This window comes from Squalius cephalus (genome assembly GCF_949319135.1).
Source record: "Squalius cephalus genome assembly, chromosome: 23".
Classification (NCBI taxonomy): domain Eukaryota; kingdom Metazoa; phylum Chordata; class Actinopteri; order Cypriniformes; family Leuciscidae; genus Squalius; species Squalius cephalus.
The window spans coordinates 23,840,634-23,856,486 of record NC_137144.1 but is presented as its reverse complement, the minus strand read 5'-3'; the positions used below and the strand labels follow the sequence as shown (position 1 = coordinate 23,856,486).

General features: G+C 37.8%; 2 protein-coding genes across 2 annotated transcripts; one reads left to right on the top strand and one right to left on the bottom strand.

The window, feature by feature from the left end:
- Positions 1-394: 394 nt before the first annotated feature.
- slc25a44a (solute carrier family 25 member 44a) lies at positions 395-7,300 on the top strand. Its single transcript, XM_079858856.1, has 4 exons — positions 395-613; positions 1,290-1,986; positions 4,367-4,494; positions 6,687-7,300. Exons 2-4 carry the CDS (start codon positions 1,350-1,352, stop codon positions 6,876-6,878), a joined length of 957 nt encoding a protein of 318 aa, XP_079714982.1. The 5' UTR covers positions 395-613; positions 1,290-1,349; the 3' UTR covers positions 6,879-7,300.
- A 1,761-nt stretch (positions 7,301-9,061) lies between these two features.
- skic8 (SKI8 subunit of superkiller complex) lies at positions 9,062-14,342 on the bottom strand. Its single transcript, XM_079858857.1, has 10 exons — positions 13,967-14,342; positions 13,836-13,863; positions 13,603-13,708; positions 13,344-13,516; positions 12,187-12,335; positions 10,899-10,992; positions 10,119-10,212; positions 9,938-10,030; positions 9,771-9,849; positions 9,062-9,361 (listed from the first exon to the last, which is right to left on the bottom strand). Exons 1-10 carry the CDS (start codon positions 13,976-13,978, stop codon positions 9,272-9,274), a joined length of 918 nt encoding a protein of 305 aa, XP_079714983.1. The 5' UTR covers positions 13,979-14,342; the 3' UTR covers positions 9,062-9,271.
- Positions 14,343-15,853: the final 1,511 nt, after the last annotated feature.

The following is a 15,853-nucleotide window of genomic DNA, read 5'->3' as shown; positions in this document are numbered from 1 at the left end:
AATTTTCATCTTTTTTCATAATTTTTTTAAACCATGTAAATTTTGTTAATTGTAAAAAAAATATATCTTGTTGTTTGTGTTACTAGGCATTTAAGAAATAAAAATATGAATAATAATGATACATTCATATTGATAAAAAAGTTCTACATATCTACAGAGCCCGTCTACATTCTCTGATATCTACAAATATTTTCTTTCCATTTCATAAATTATTTTAAGAAATCGTCCAGTGTTTTGTATAAATGCAATGCATTTTAATACAAGGCTTGATTTCAATAAACAAGTAGCAAACTATATATATAATAGTATAAGTATATACTAAATTACATATCTCTTAAAATATTATAATAAATAGCGCTCCTCCTGTGTCAATGACCAATCAGCAGCGCTCGCTCGTCCTGTCAGTGACGTTTGAGAATGCGCCGGAAGTGTGGCGGAGCAAGTGTTGTTCGGCTCGATCGACATGACTTTACATCAGGAGCTGCAGGCCGCAGATCGGTCACAGAAAATGCAGTTTTTAGAGGCATAATAGCGGATTTATCTCATGACTGGACCACGCAGCTCCTCTTGAGGCCGCTGGATGTAGAAACAGCAAATATGGCGAGCTAACCGAGTGAGTGACTGTGTGTCAGCGAGGTCAAATGAAGTGTCATGTAATTCTGACGGGCGATTTTTTTTTTTTTACGGGGGGTGTCAGGTGGTGTATTGTGTAATGCGCATGTGCAGTACCAGAGAGTCGGCGAAATAAATGACATTTATCCATGTAATGAAGAGTAACGAGAAAGGTTTAATTAGAATAGTAATGTATGTTTTTCATTGTACGATTGTTAAGTCCTTTTGGGACAGATTGTATGAGTGGTTGAAGAGAAAACATGTAATACCTGGCTTTGAATATCACATTGTTAAATTTGGAGTCTTTTTGGACAACAAAAATATTGAATTTTTGTGTATAATATATTGATTGTGGCCTACACAAATGTAGATTTGTTAAAGTTTCTCCAAGTTTTGCGGGCATTTACATTTTTTATTTCAAACCTTAAAACAATTCAAAAGGAATGCCTTAAAACTCTCTAAATTACTGGCAATATATGGATCAATATATATGGATTGTAAAAATGCATAGTTCACATCTCAGATGTTCTATATCATACACTTTTTTTGTTTTGTTTACACGAGTCAAGACATTATCTCTGCAGAACATAACCAAGCGTGACCTTCGAACTCTGTACCTTCAGATCTGCAACAAAATATGCAGCTTGTATGAAATATTGTGATTTTTGTCATTTCAGGTTATGCCGGAGAGGAGCGAGTGTGTGTGTGTGATTTAGTGTGTGAGGTCATCGGCCGCAATGATGCAACAGAAGCGCAACCTTAAGATCATCGAATGGGAGGATCTGGACAAGAGGAAGTTCTACTCGCTGGGCGTCTTCATGACCATGACCACGCGGGCCGCCGTCTACCCGTTCACCCTGATCCGCACCAGACTGCAGGTGCAGAAGGGCAAGTCGCTCTATAACGGCACCTTCGACGCCTTCTGTAAGATCCTGAAGGCCGAGGGGGCTCGTGGCCTTTACCGAGGGTTCATGGTCAACTCGTTCACTCTGATCTCAGGTCAGGCCTACATCACTACCTACGAGTTGGTAAGGAAATATGTGTCCTGTTACACGTCCGACAACACGTTCAAGTCTCTGGTGGCGGGCGGAGCGGCGTCACTGGTGGCCCAAAGCATCACGGTGCCCATCGACGTGGTGTCCCAGCAGCTGATGGTGCAGGGGCAGGGGTGTCAGCTCACACGCTTCAAACTCAAACCCAAGATGGCGATGACCACGTCCAAACACAAAGTCACGTTTGGTCAGACCAGAGACATTGTGGTTCTGATTTTTCACACGGATGGATTTCGGGGGTTTTATCGCGGATATGTGGCGTCGCTGCTCACCTACATACCCAACAGCGCCGTCTGGTGGCCCTTTTATCACTTTTATGGAGGTAAAGAAAATAAATATTTAGTGAGGCATTGAAATGGTTTCCTGACCCAAACAGATAAAGTTATTAAAGCTACACTGTGTAATGTTTTAAGTTGATTCTTAGCAAAAAACACTTTGTTCTTTCAAAATGATATGTGCTCATTAATGTGTAATTACTTCTACCAACTAATCAAGTATTCTCGTGAGCGTAGAATCTGCCATTTAGAATACATACGAGCGAGTCACTCGAATGGTGGCAGCCATGTTGCGCCTCCATCTTGAAAATACAGTAGCCAAAGAGGGACATATCTGGAAATTCAAGCTTCGCCTTTCGCGTTTTGACACTCAGTGGCACCGTGACGAATGCGAGGGGGAGATTACTCGCGACTGCCGGCAGATTTGACATCATACGGCCACCGTAGGAGTTAAAACGCCCTCGGAATGGGAGGGGCTGGAAAGTAATATTCAGTTGGTAGTCATAAACAATTTCACCGCTAGATGGGAGTAAATCCTACACAGTGTAGCTTTAGTAGAGTGCAACAGCCGGGTTCCAGTAGAGGTTGAACGACTTCACATTTTGAAAGTCGACATTTTGTGATTTAGGCGAGACACGGCAGGCAAAAACATAGTTGTTGTTTTTTTACTGGTCAATTTTGAGATTTTTGGATATTTGGCTTCAATTCAGTCTTCTTTCAGACTTACACAAAAAGTCAGAAATACACATTTAGGTCTTTATTTTACAACACTTTGTCTGTTTGCATCTGTAGATTTCTCATAAAGCTCTCTCTTCTCCTGTACAATGCTGTCAGATCCAAATATGGTCATTTCCTTTTTATCAGCAACCAATCGTGAAAGTAAAAGGGCTGAATGCGCAATCTCATTGGCTGATGATAAATCTTTAAAGCCCATTTTCTCAAAATGACATTTCTCTCACACTCCAAGTCCGAAATCTCCACTTCAGTAGCACCTATATACACCAAACTTTCCAGTCTTGTACCTAGTTATATTATGAAGACATTTACAGAGGGATTTGTAAATATATTATTCCTAGCCTGATTTATATAACATTTTATTCAAAAAAACATTGCGAAAATCATTTTTTTAAGGCTATTGACAGTATATTCTGATTTACAGGATAACAAAAGTAGATATCCATAAATCCCTCTGTAATCTTTTTCCCATCTAATATGTGAACACAATGAAAAAATAATTTTTAACCTGGCTTTATCCAATACTCAGATTTAGTTTTTTTTTAAATATATGCAAATGAGCGCATATTTAATTAGATATTGCCTAATTTGCATATTTAAACATTAAATTACAGAAAACTTGTAATACATTTTTTTCTCATCTTAATGTAGGTAATCAACTGGGAAAGTTTCATGGTGATATCTGCTAGTTAAATATTTTACCCTATTCACCTGTAGTGTCTCGCCTTAAAGTCGAATCGACGTCGACTAGTCGCCAATGATGTCATTAATGAACAAATAAGCCGGAACCTCGAGCTGAGACTCGAACGCTGGTTGCCTTGTGCACAGATACATAACAGCTTATTTTTATCTGTTCTTTTGTCTTTGGGTCATTATATTCCTCATAGATTTCTGCTCGTTCTAAATCAGATACAGATAAAGTAGCTCAGTAGAGATTATATTTATATGAGAGAGCGATTGTGCGTGTGAATTAATTCTACCTGGCAGCGTCTCTCTAATAATAGTGAAGCTGTGGGTTTTAGTTACTAAGAAATATATGCTAGAACTTTTCAGTTTCTAAACTATTTTATTGATAAATCACAGAACAGTGTTGACAATAAAAACAGCGTAAAAGTGGACGTCAAAGATTTCTTATCCTGTTGCGCCCTCTATAGGCCATGATCAGCGACTAGTCGAAATCAAGCTAAAAGTGTCATGGCAGAGCATTAAATTCAACTAGTCAGTGCAATATTTTAACAATAACTTCTAAACCTTTAAAGACAGACAAATAGTTATGTTTTTCTTAAAGCACATTTTAACACACATATTTTTAAGGGAATTCCTGGTGAAAAACTACATTACCCATGATGCTGTGAAAAAAAATTCCACCAATCAGATTGTTTCAGCAAACAAAAAGGCCAGAGCAATGAAGCAATGTCATTTGCAATGCTTCATGGGATAGAAGTAGTTCTTCGTAGTTCTTTCCCTCATTAAAGCTGTTATGTACATAGTCTAGTGTTTACCTCTTTTTGTCTGATTTTCAGACAAAGTTTGTAATGTTGTGATTCATGGCTTAAAAAGTTTAAACAGGCATTTTTTTTTCACTCTATGGGGAAAATAATTGGAAATAATACTTTGTAGTTATATAATTATGTTTCTACTCCAGTTTGTTGTTTAACTATTAACATTTAAACACACTGTGTGTGTTTCCAGAGCAGCTCTCCAAACTGGCCCCTGCTGACTGTCCGCACCTCCTCCTGCAGGCCGTGGCGGGACCGATGGCTGCCGCGACAGCCTCCACCCTGACCAACCCCATGGACGTGGTCCGAGCCAGAGTACAGGTACAAACACAGCCAAATCAGTCACTTTAAAGTGCAGTATGTAATAAATCAGTAATTCCAGTCTCACTTCCTGTTACATATCTACTTAACAAATTTGCATAATGGTCTTTATTGGCCCCTCAAACACTGTAGTTGTAGCTGAGACTGGTAGCCTGGGAAAACCCAGACAACTTCCGGCAAATTTAGATTTGCTCTGCAAGTAGTCTGGCAAAGAGCTCATTCAAGCCGATTTCTAATCCGTCGAAATCGCAGCACCAATCAGAAACGTTGAGGCGGGCTTTACACGATGACGATCGCTCTGATGGTTTTAGGTCTATCCAATTGCGCCCAGAGGCATTTGAGCGACGTCCGTTGAACTTTTAAATGCATTATTATATTCAAATTGCAAACACATGAGGACAGTCTCCATGAAAGACCCACTGGCAGATGAACGTGCTACTACATTTCTCTCTGAAACGGTAGGAAATTAAATTAGATTTAATAGAGGATTTTAACTGTGACATGATGATTGACAGGGCAGTTTACGTGACAGGATGCACGCGACAGATCAGTCCGATAAAGATGACGAAGTAGTATGTCCCAAAGCTTGCCTACTTTTTTGCTACACATTCAAAAGTAAATACCTTTTCTTCACAAAAAGAGTACATACTTTTATGGCGTAGTGTAACTTAGGCGAATTGGGACGCAGCATATGGCTTTACACGATGCCTATCGCTCTGATTGGTTTTAGGAGTTTTAGGTCTATCCAATTGCGCCCAGAGGCATTTGAGCGACATCCGTTGGTGACGCCCCTTTGGAAATGAGTTATTAATGAAGCTTTGCCAGACCATAACTCAGTTACTACTGAGAATGGTTTGGTTTTAACCAGGCTATGAGACTGGAAGAGTTTGGTTCATGTTGTCGACAAGACGTTGTCAAATCAACTTTGCTGCACTTCCAAAGGATTGATACAAACTCTCAGAAAGGAGCAGTTTAGAGAAACTGAAGTTTTGCGGTTTAATTTTTTTTGTGTGTAAATGATTTTATATATTTACACAGTCAACCCAAAAATTATTCAGACACCAGATATAATTTTTTATATTTTTTACTAGTGGGTGCAGGACACTCTAGTTCATTTATGTAAGTGAGAATAGCAAAATAAAGTATACTGTGACATATTATACCCAAAAATGACATTTGGGACCAAAAATGATTCAGACACTTTGACCTGACCATGCTTTGCTGAAGTGTTTTTTCTTTAATTGCTAATGCGAGCTTTTTACACCACAGACTGAACTAAATTAAGCATTGCTTGGTAATTTGTTGACCTAAATAGGTATTATCTAATTGTGTAGTTAAATTTAACAGCTGACAGATATTCAACCTGACTCATTTGTGAGACAGTGTAACAGAAGGATGGACAAAACCAGTGAAATATCAACCGATTTGATAAATTTGAGTTCTTGTCATATTTTATTACCATTTTCTAAACTATAGCGAACAAACTGTGATCATGTGAGAAATGTTGAAGGTGTCTGAATAAATTTTGGTTTGACATATATATATATATATGAATGAATACATTTTTAAATTAAGTTAAATAATATATATATATAATAATCTGTAATCTCATATATATATGAATCCATTTTTAAATTAAGTTAAATAATATATATATATATATATATATATATATATATATATATATATATATATATATATATATATATATATATATATATATATATATATATATATATATAATATAATTTTCTGATTTTTTTTTTACATAATTAAAAAATGGATTCATTTTCATTAATTTAATATTTATGTATAATTGTACATAAATTATACAAATTTGTTTGTATATATGTGTATTTAACATTTATAACGTTCAGGTATTTCAGAAGTTTTCGTGCTGTTTTCTGATCCTCACAATGACTGTATCTTTAAGACTTCTATATGTAAATGAGCTCTATTATAAACTAACCTGCCTGATCTCTGTGTACTGATGAAGTTCACACTGTTGATCATCATCAGGTTCAGATTAGAGTTAATCATTATGATAATGTGATCATATCGTATGTGTTTTCTACTGTTCTGTTCTTGTCTTTCAAAATATGGCTCTTTAAAATGCATTATCATATAATTATTATAAATGATTAATATATATTTGAGCTTTGTGAGATAATACACTGTGCGTGTGTTTGCAGGTTGAAGGTCGTTCGTCTGTGATCGAGACGTTTAAGCAGCTCCTGGCCGAAGAGGGAGCGTGGGGTCTCACCAAGGGTCTCTCTGCACGCATCATTTCCTCCTTGCCCACGTCTGTCATGATCGTCATCGGTTACGAGACTCTGAAGAGACTCAGTCTGCGTCCTGAACTGGTGGACAGCAGACACTGGTGAAAACACTCACCTGACGCTATACCTCAGCCTTTTAAACGGATGCCTTTTATTATTTTTACCATTTATAAGGACCAGGCAATAACTGACTCTCAAATGTGAAGATCTATTTCCTTTCTCGTGGATTTTGTACATTTTGTGACCTTTAATCTGTTCCCGTGAACTCTGGCCCACACTAGTATTTTGTAACGAGGTGTCATGGAGCTCCTCATTTGTCTTTTTCGCCTGGTATGTGTTTGTTTATCAGAGGTTTTTAAGTGAAAAATACTTTTGACATGGTGAATTTGAGTCTTTCTTGTGAATCTCATGCAGTGCCCTTCACTTCATAATGACAGGAAGTGAGATAATCACATCTGTTACATGCTAGGAAGAACATGGCTGCGTCCGAAATCTTAAAAATGCTGCCTTTGGAGGATGATTTCCAATGTATCAAGACACGTCCGAATGCAACGTTGGCTTCACTTCCTGTCTCCTGAGAAACCTTCATCTGATCCATTTCTGAAGGCAGCATAGATGTATCCTTCGCTGCCTTTGATATCCCACAATCCGGTGCTTTCCATTCTGTGGCAATTGAGCTAAAAAATAAAGATGGTGCCTGAAAGTTGTGGTTGGTGGTCAGTTTGTGTACGTTTTTGACATTTATAGCGAGAAATTACTGTTGTATTAATGAAATATTTGCTTATCACCAAAGCTCGCTCTATTTTGCTGTAGATCATTGAATCGTGAAGTTTGTCTGAAATCAGGCACCCTTTGTGCGCAAACGTCGCCTTCAAAGTCATTTCCTGATAAGGCAGCAAGGCAACAAGTCAGCTACCTAAGTTTTGGGACGCAGGCCATGTATGGGCTTTTCACACTTGTTGAAACCCTGGGGAATTTTTAATTTTCTGAATATTCAGGTTTTGAGATTTCACGCCACGTACGTTTTTAAACCCTGAGTTTGGGCCAGTTCACACAATGCGTTTTTGCTGTTAAAAACATGAGGCAGGTTAGTGGGACAAACAAAACAAAAAGCGCTGACTAGAAACACGTTTTTAGCGCCACATTTTTAATGACTCGTGCGCGAGACGCTGTAAAAGACGCGAGCGCGACGGTTAAAGATGGCGGTGTAACGCGTCTTTACCGTTTATATACTGTCTATGGTCTTTACATTGAAAACTATGGAAAATTTGTGCAGTGGACATGGAAAAACGCGTCCTTTGTGTGTAAAGGTCCCTAAATGTTCTTATTTACAAGCTTATTAACATTGTTTAAGTACATTTACTCTGTGTTCTGAAACTATTCATTCACTATATATTTTCTATTTTATCGCTCGTTTTACATATCGTCACGGTTTGATATTTTTAACGTTTTCCTTTAGACATTTGATTAACGTGTGAAAGTTTCTGACTGTACAAAGGTCATGAATATTTAATAAGGCAATACTCGATTTAAGGTTGCTGTAACATATTCATGGTTATGCAAATTTATAGGGCAATTTATTGTGAAATTCATGCCTGGAAAGATTTATATTAAATACAAATTTACTAATAATATATTAAATATCCTATTGGCTTGAAACTGCTCTTTGAGTGTATTCATATACAATGATTGTTAAAATACAACAGGATAAATCATGTAAATAAATTTGAGCCCAGGGTTAAATAGTGTGAAAATCCTTGTGAGAAAAGTTAGAAAGTATCATGTTCTATTGTATGACAATTCAACCTCCTTTGGACTGTCATATTTTGTGTTTTTATTATACCTTGTCTTTAACTTTCAGAAAAACTGTTTTGGGGCCAAAGCTTTTACAGTTGATATGTTTTATAAATGTGCTTCATTATGCCATAGTAGTTTTTGTCTAAGATTGTTTCTAACTGAATCTGTCACAATCAGGTGTGAATTAAATGAACCGCACAAGAACGAAACCGTTTGGGATTTCTTTGCTAGTGTAGCTCACAAACACTCTAAAGCATTTAATAGTCAAGTTCTGCTCTGGATTGTTATGAAAAATATTTTTACATGTCTGCAATACAGTAAAAAAAAAAAGTGTGAACTAAGGTCTCTGAATGGTTAATGCTGGTGCAGTAACATTTGGTGGCATGTAGAGGGCGTGAATTGATCAGAACAGCCATGTTTGCACTCAAGTCGTGTAAAAAAAGCTGGAAATATCAGGTAATTTTAACATTTTATTTGATTTTAAATTAGGAGATTAAACTATAATGAATATCATACTTCCTAGTAAAAATGTCATCTGTCAAAATGAATGTGTGAATTCTGAACAAGCCAGACAGCAACAAGTTTTTAGAAAAAAAAAACATTTAATTGTATCACCATATATAGATGTTGACATTGCAATGAAAATAAAAAAATCATTTGCATGCATGTTGTGGTCTTGAGAGGGTGTGGCTATCAGAGCTTTAGTTCGGACAGTCGTAAATGTGAATGGCTCTATCATCACCGGCAGAGACGATTTTTGAGCCCGTGGGGTTGTATTTCACACTCCAAACCTGCACACACACACATTTTAATTGAACATTTTCAGCATCATTACTCCAGTCTTTAGTGTCACACGATCCTTCAGAAATCATTCTAATATGCTGATTTGCTGTTCAAGAAACATTTATTATTATCAGTGCTGATTAATATTTTGTGGAAACCATGATACTTTTTTTCAGGATTCTTTGATGAAAAGAAAGTTCAAAAGAACGGCATTTATTTCAAAAAGTACTCTTTTGTAATATTTTAAATGCCACTTTTGATCCATTTAATACACCTTGTTGAATAAAAGTACTAATTTCTTTTTTTTTTTTTAAAGCTATAAGAAATAAAAGGGTTTTAAAAAGAAATAAAACCCTAATTTGGGTTACTGAACCCAAACGTTTGAACGGTAGTATAAATGAACGTAACGTCACTCACCTGGTCTTGATGATCAAAGAACGTGTTCACACATGATCTGCTGCTTGTGTCCCACACCTTCACACTCTTATCAGACGAACTAAAAAAGCAACAAATAAGAGTTCAGGAACACAGAAACTACATTTTGATTCCTAGTTTCCCTTCATTTGAGGTGCATCAGCTCTTGCCTGGACACAAAGTGCGTGTCGTCAGGTGAAAAGGCCACGTTCAGCACCCAGGACCCGTGACCGCTGAGTGTCCCGGCCAGGTTAGCGTGTTGCCTGTAAGACACACAAACAACAAGAACGTGAGATTCAGATGTGCTTGGAGGTGAAAGACGCACATAAATCTGCTTGAATCCAAACGTACACGTCATAAATCTTGATATAGCCATCGTCTGATGCGGTTACCAGCAGCTGAGAGTCTGGAGAAAAGGTCAGAGACCTGATAGGCATCGCATGACCTGGAAAAAGAGCACATCTTATTTGCATCCCACTTATTGGCTACTGTACCTTTAAGACTTCTGTATGTAAACTGTAATAATCAGTAATGAAGTAGTACAACACACACTACTGGTCACAAGTTTAAAATAATTAAGATGATTGATTAGAATGATTTCTGAAGGATCATGTGACACTGAAGACTGGAGTAATGATGATGGAATGCGTCAGGAATAAATAACATTTTAAAGCGTAAAATAGAAAAATGTATTTTGAATTGTAATAATATTTTAATATTTTTACTGTCTCAAATAAACGCAGCCTTGGTTAGCAGAAGAAACTTCTTTCAAAAACATTAAAATATCTCAATTATTCCAAACGACTGACTGGTAGTGTAAAAACTGAAGCACATCTAACATTCAACATTATTTCCAGCTGTACTTGTTGGAGCAAATGAAAGGGATGAGTGAGCGATGGAGCGATGCAGGAAGACGAAGAGGAAAAATGGAGTCGCGCAGTGACAGGAGCCGCAGTTTACGGCCCTTGAGGGACGGCCAGAGACGCAAACAGGTTTTTCCACCGCATTCACGTAACCCATAATCACTCTAAATGCATCTAGCAGACCAACGGACAGAACGTCTACAGAGCGGACACTGCTTTAATAGAGGAAACTAAAGACCGCTTGAATCATGTGGGAGAACATTTTCACCTTCCAGCGTGTGCAGGAGTTTCCCAGTCGCAATATCAAAGATATTAATGATTCCGTCTATTGCACCGCTGGCTAAGTGCTTTCCGTCTGGACTCTAGAGAGAGAGAGAGGGAGAGGGAGAGGGAGAGAGAGAGAGAGAGAGAGAGAGAGAGGGAGGAGAGAGAGGAGAGAGAGAGAGAGAGAGAGAGAGAGAGAGGAGAGAGAGAGAGAGAGAGAGAGAGAGGGAGAGAGAGGGAGAGAGAGAGAGAGAGAGAGAGAGAGAGAGAGAGGGAGAGAGAGAGAGAGAGAGAGAGAGAGAGAGAGAGAGAGAGAGAGAGAGAGAGAGAGAGAGAGAGAGAGAGAGGAGAGAGAGAGAGAGAGAGGGAGAGAGAGAGAGAGATTAGGGCCTGGAAAAACAGTGTATTGTTTGGAAAATCAGCATTTTTTTCAAATATTCACTTTAATGTCTTGTGAGTGAAATTTGGATTGTGTAATTTGTGAAATCAGTTCCTTTTTGAACAGATCGCCAAAGTAAACTGTTAGACTGATACTTGTTTATATGTTTCCCAATAAATGTCCATGATTATTTTTATTTCTTCTCTCATGGTTTGTGATTACTGGAAAATAATAGCAATTACACTCAATAATCTGTTTCTTGATAACAAAATATTTTAGAGCTGAGCATAACAAAAACATGCATGTTCAATATGTTCGCCATGGATTTTAGACTGTTTTAATTTGACTTATATTAATTTTTCAGTCTTCAGTGACTGTGGAAACTTTGTTATGTAACATTTCAACAAGACAGGAAATGAAACGCTCTAAATAAAAGTCTATGATCTTTTGTATGTTTGATGCATCAGTGCATATTATTCTGAAGGAAAAAAATGTGATATACACTACCGTTCAAAAGTTTGGTGACAGTAAGATTGTTAATACTTTTATTTGGCACGGATGCATTAACTTATTTAAAAGTGACAGTAAAGAAATTTTAAATGTTTTCAACATTGATAATAATAAGGGATTTTCTTAAGCAGCAAATCGGCATATTAGAGTAATGATGCTGAAAATTCAGCTTTGACATCACAGAAATATATTACATTTTAAAAATATATTAAGTTGTAATAATATTTCACAATATTACTGTTTTTACTGTATTTTTGATCAAATGATTGCGGCCCAACACCACTTTGCACTGAATATTCAGTTTTTTGTTTCACAGAAATAAAACATTAGTGCCACTGACTTTAAATGCATTCAGATACTCGTGACCCATGCAGAATCATTTCAGACACTCAAAGGTTCTTACATAGGCGATGCTCAGAATGAATTTCCCTCTGGTGTCCAGCGAGTACTCCTTTTTCCCGCTTTCCACGCCGAAGACGTTGACCTTCCCAAGATGGCTGCCAGTGGCGATGTATTTGGAGTCAGGAGAAAAGGCGACCGCCCAGGCGTCAACTGCAGACGGGAAAGAAACACCAGTTTTATTATACACTATTATAGTTTTTTGTCTTCATTTCAATTTTAAAGTTGTGTTTGTAATTTTTTGTTGTTTTTAAGTGCTGCTATTATGCTTTTTTTTCAATACTACCTTTCAGGTAGAGTGAAATATAGCTGTTTGTGAATGTAAAATGTCCGCAAAGTTTCAAAAATGTATGTGGGCGACAAATAAAGTTATTGCCTCCTAAAAGAAAGATTTGACTCTGAACTGCCGAAACGAGTCGTCAGTAATTCCAGTCTCACTTCAGTCTTACAGTTTGCATAATGCCAGCCTGGTCTTCATTGGCTGTCCGTGAACAGCGTCATCTTTGACCCTCAAACACTAGTTGTAGCTGAGACAGGAAGAGTTCGGATTGTGTTGTCAAAGTGACGAGAAGTAGAGCTGAAGATCTTTGCCCGAACCCGACGGGACCCGATGGGTTTGGTCGGGTTCGGTCTTAATTTCTATTATTTTACACGGGCTCGGGCTCGCGCTTCGGGTTGCGTGGTAAATGAGCGGTCAGGTGATGTGTTTAGATTAGCGTGAAAATGGATCTTGAGGAGGTGAAACGGAGGCTGGTCTCTGGAGGACTTATTTTATTTCTTTGTTCCAACTTCCAAGTGGCCTCTAGCCTCCGTTAGTCATGAATAAATGATGTTAAAAAATGTATAAATTACTCCTTTTTTACGAAAGACAAAGGTGCTCACGTGTGCGTGCGGCGCAGTCTCTTTTTTTCTTTCTCTCCCTTTTCCGCCGAGTGGTGCGTGTGCCGGCTCGCGGTGTGAAGCGCGTGTCCGCGCTATTCTCCGACACTCTTATCACTGCTGATAGACAGCCTTTTGGACAGTCGGGCTGTAAACGGGTTCGGGCTTTTAAAAAGCTGTCAATCAAAATGTACTTGTCGGGCTCGGGCCAAACTCTGTCGGGCTCGGGCCTTTTCGGGCCGAACTTTTAAGGCCCGATTACAGCTCTAACGAGAAGCTCACCTGGACCTGCGTCCATGGACTTGATCTGTTTACCAGTCTCCAGGTCCCAGAGTCGAATGTGAGCGTCAAGAGAGCTGGAGGCGGCGATTGCTCCGTTCTGACTGATGTCCACCGACACCACACCCAGCTGGTGACCCTCCAGCGTCCACTGCAGCTCCAGCTTTTCGTCCGACCTGCGAAACATCAGAAAAAGTGCCGTATGTTCAGAAACAAAGAAAAAAACGTTGACGCTTCAGTTGCAATTTGTTCATTGATTTACCATTTCCACACTTTTACCAGGTCGTCCAAAGAGCCGGTCACAATGGTTTCTGACCCGTCCTTCTCGCTGCGACCCCATGCCGCTGTCCAGATGGCATCTTCATGAGCTGCAGGGGCAAGAACACTGTGTGTATCATATAATATCATACAATCATACATATATATTGCCTAGGTAGACAGCTCACTAGATTTTTGAGATAACAGATAACTATGTGTCTGTGTGTGTGGACTCACCATGCTCCTGCTTGAATAGTATACTGTACTAAAAACAGAACAATTCACATATTTATATCACATACAATTTGATTAACATACGATAAAGAAGACTGATAAAACATGCGTGGAAATATTCGAGCTTAACTCACCTGTGTGCTCATAGTCTCCGTTTCAAAGCCTGTTTGTGGTGGAAAAGAGCTCCTGTGAGTTTATAAGCGCGTGTGTGATCCGTTTTATGAGTTATTCTGAGTTTACAAACTCACTTCATACACAGATGCTAACGTATCTTAGCTTATGACTAAATAAACTGCTTCTGTAAGCCTTCGACGTGTCCTGAAGAGGTATTAGTGCGTCCGCGATAAAGTCAGATAATCCTTAGGATTTGTTACATACATCAGAAGAAGAAATAAAGCGCTTTGTTAACAATAATAAACACCCGCACTGATTCTGACTAGAGAGCCGCCATGACACCTGCGCGCAAAGCACCATGGGAACACACGTCTGACTCCGCCCTCTCTGTGTCGTTCAAGTCATGTCGGATAGATCGTACTTGAATGCCACCACAAAGTCGTAAATACCAACCAATGGGACGCTCGGGATTTTCCTGATGCAGTTGAGGGCGTATCACTGAAAAACATGGCGGAATACCACAATACTTTCAGGTATTTACATAGACAGGGTATTTAGCAGTGACATTGTAAGGCTTTTTTTTTTTTTTTTTACAACAAAATAAGCCGATTGTATCAAAAACTAATACTATAATATTATGAATAGTATCAAATAACATATGGCAGTAATAAAATAATTATTATAAAAAATAAGTATCAATATTTAAAATAAAAACTAAATAATATATTGTACTAAGATATTAATCTGTTATTCATAAACACACCAATCAATAAATAAATGCTAACTATACTAAAATATATACAATATTATCAAAGCATCAATAAAAAAAAAACATGTACCAGTGATAGTAATAAAATAATAGTATACCAATATTTAAAACAAACAAACTAAATAATATAATAAAAATTCATTTATTTAAAATAAACAAACAAACAAACAAATAAAATAAAAATATGCAAAGCATCAAATAACATGTGGGAATAGTAAAAAAAAAAAAAAGTCAAATTATTTCAAATAAATAATAAAAATACATTTATTTATTACTTATAATAAATTTAAATATGAATATAAAAACATGTATAACAATTATTTTATTTGCATGGCTAATAACTTTAAGTAAAATTTCTCTGTCGGATTGACCTCTTTTATTGCTTAGTATTCGGTTTCTGATGACAGGATATTTTAAAATGCATATTTGTTCTGTTTTTACGTCAACTCAAAAGCCGTTCCTTCAGCTGCTACTGTCTTGAGGCGCTAAAATGAGTCACAAAAGAAAAGCAGAAGACATTTAAACACAGACTAACTCAGACGAGACTACTGCAAGATTACAGAACAGTCGAATCAAAGACCTCTCCTCTGTGTTGGAGAGTTAGCCAGACGGAAGTCCGTATGCCGTGTGGGATTTGAGCCCTTTTATGTCTGGAGCAGTGAGAGTTTCTCAGCTGATGCCCTTTGAGATGCAATGTGCCTCACAGAGGGAATTCAGCATCGACTGACCTAGATCTGACTGCGCTAGCGAGAGAGAGGGGAAGAATGTGCTGCTTTATGGCTTAGATGAATGAAATATGGTCTATTTTATGGCTGCTAACTGCTTATACAAGACTGCAGCACTTGAAAAAAATATGAGTTTCCATAACATTCCCATGATGTTTAGAATTATTTATTACTGAGTTGAATGGCTATAGCAAAGAGAGGCTAATTGTATATTGTCACATTCCAGCATGACAAGAACTAGCCCCCCTTACAAAAGAGTACTACCACGGTACACAGTGATAGAATCAGATGGTACTGTATCATGTTACTGTTTGATTACCATATGCATATACCATGGTGTATACATAGTTGCCCAACGGGGATAAGAAAAATGTGCTTTTCACTCTTCCCATAGTGTATGATTGCAGAAAAAA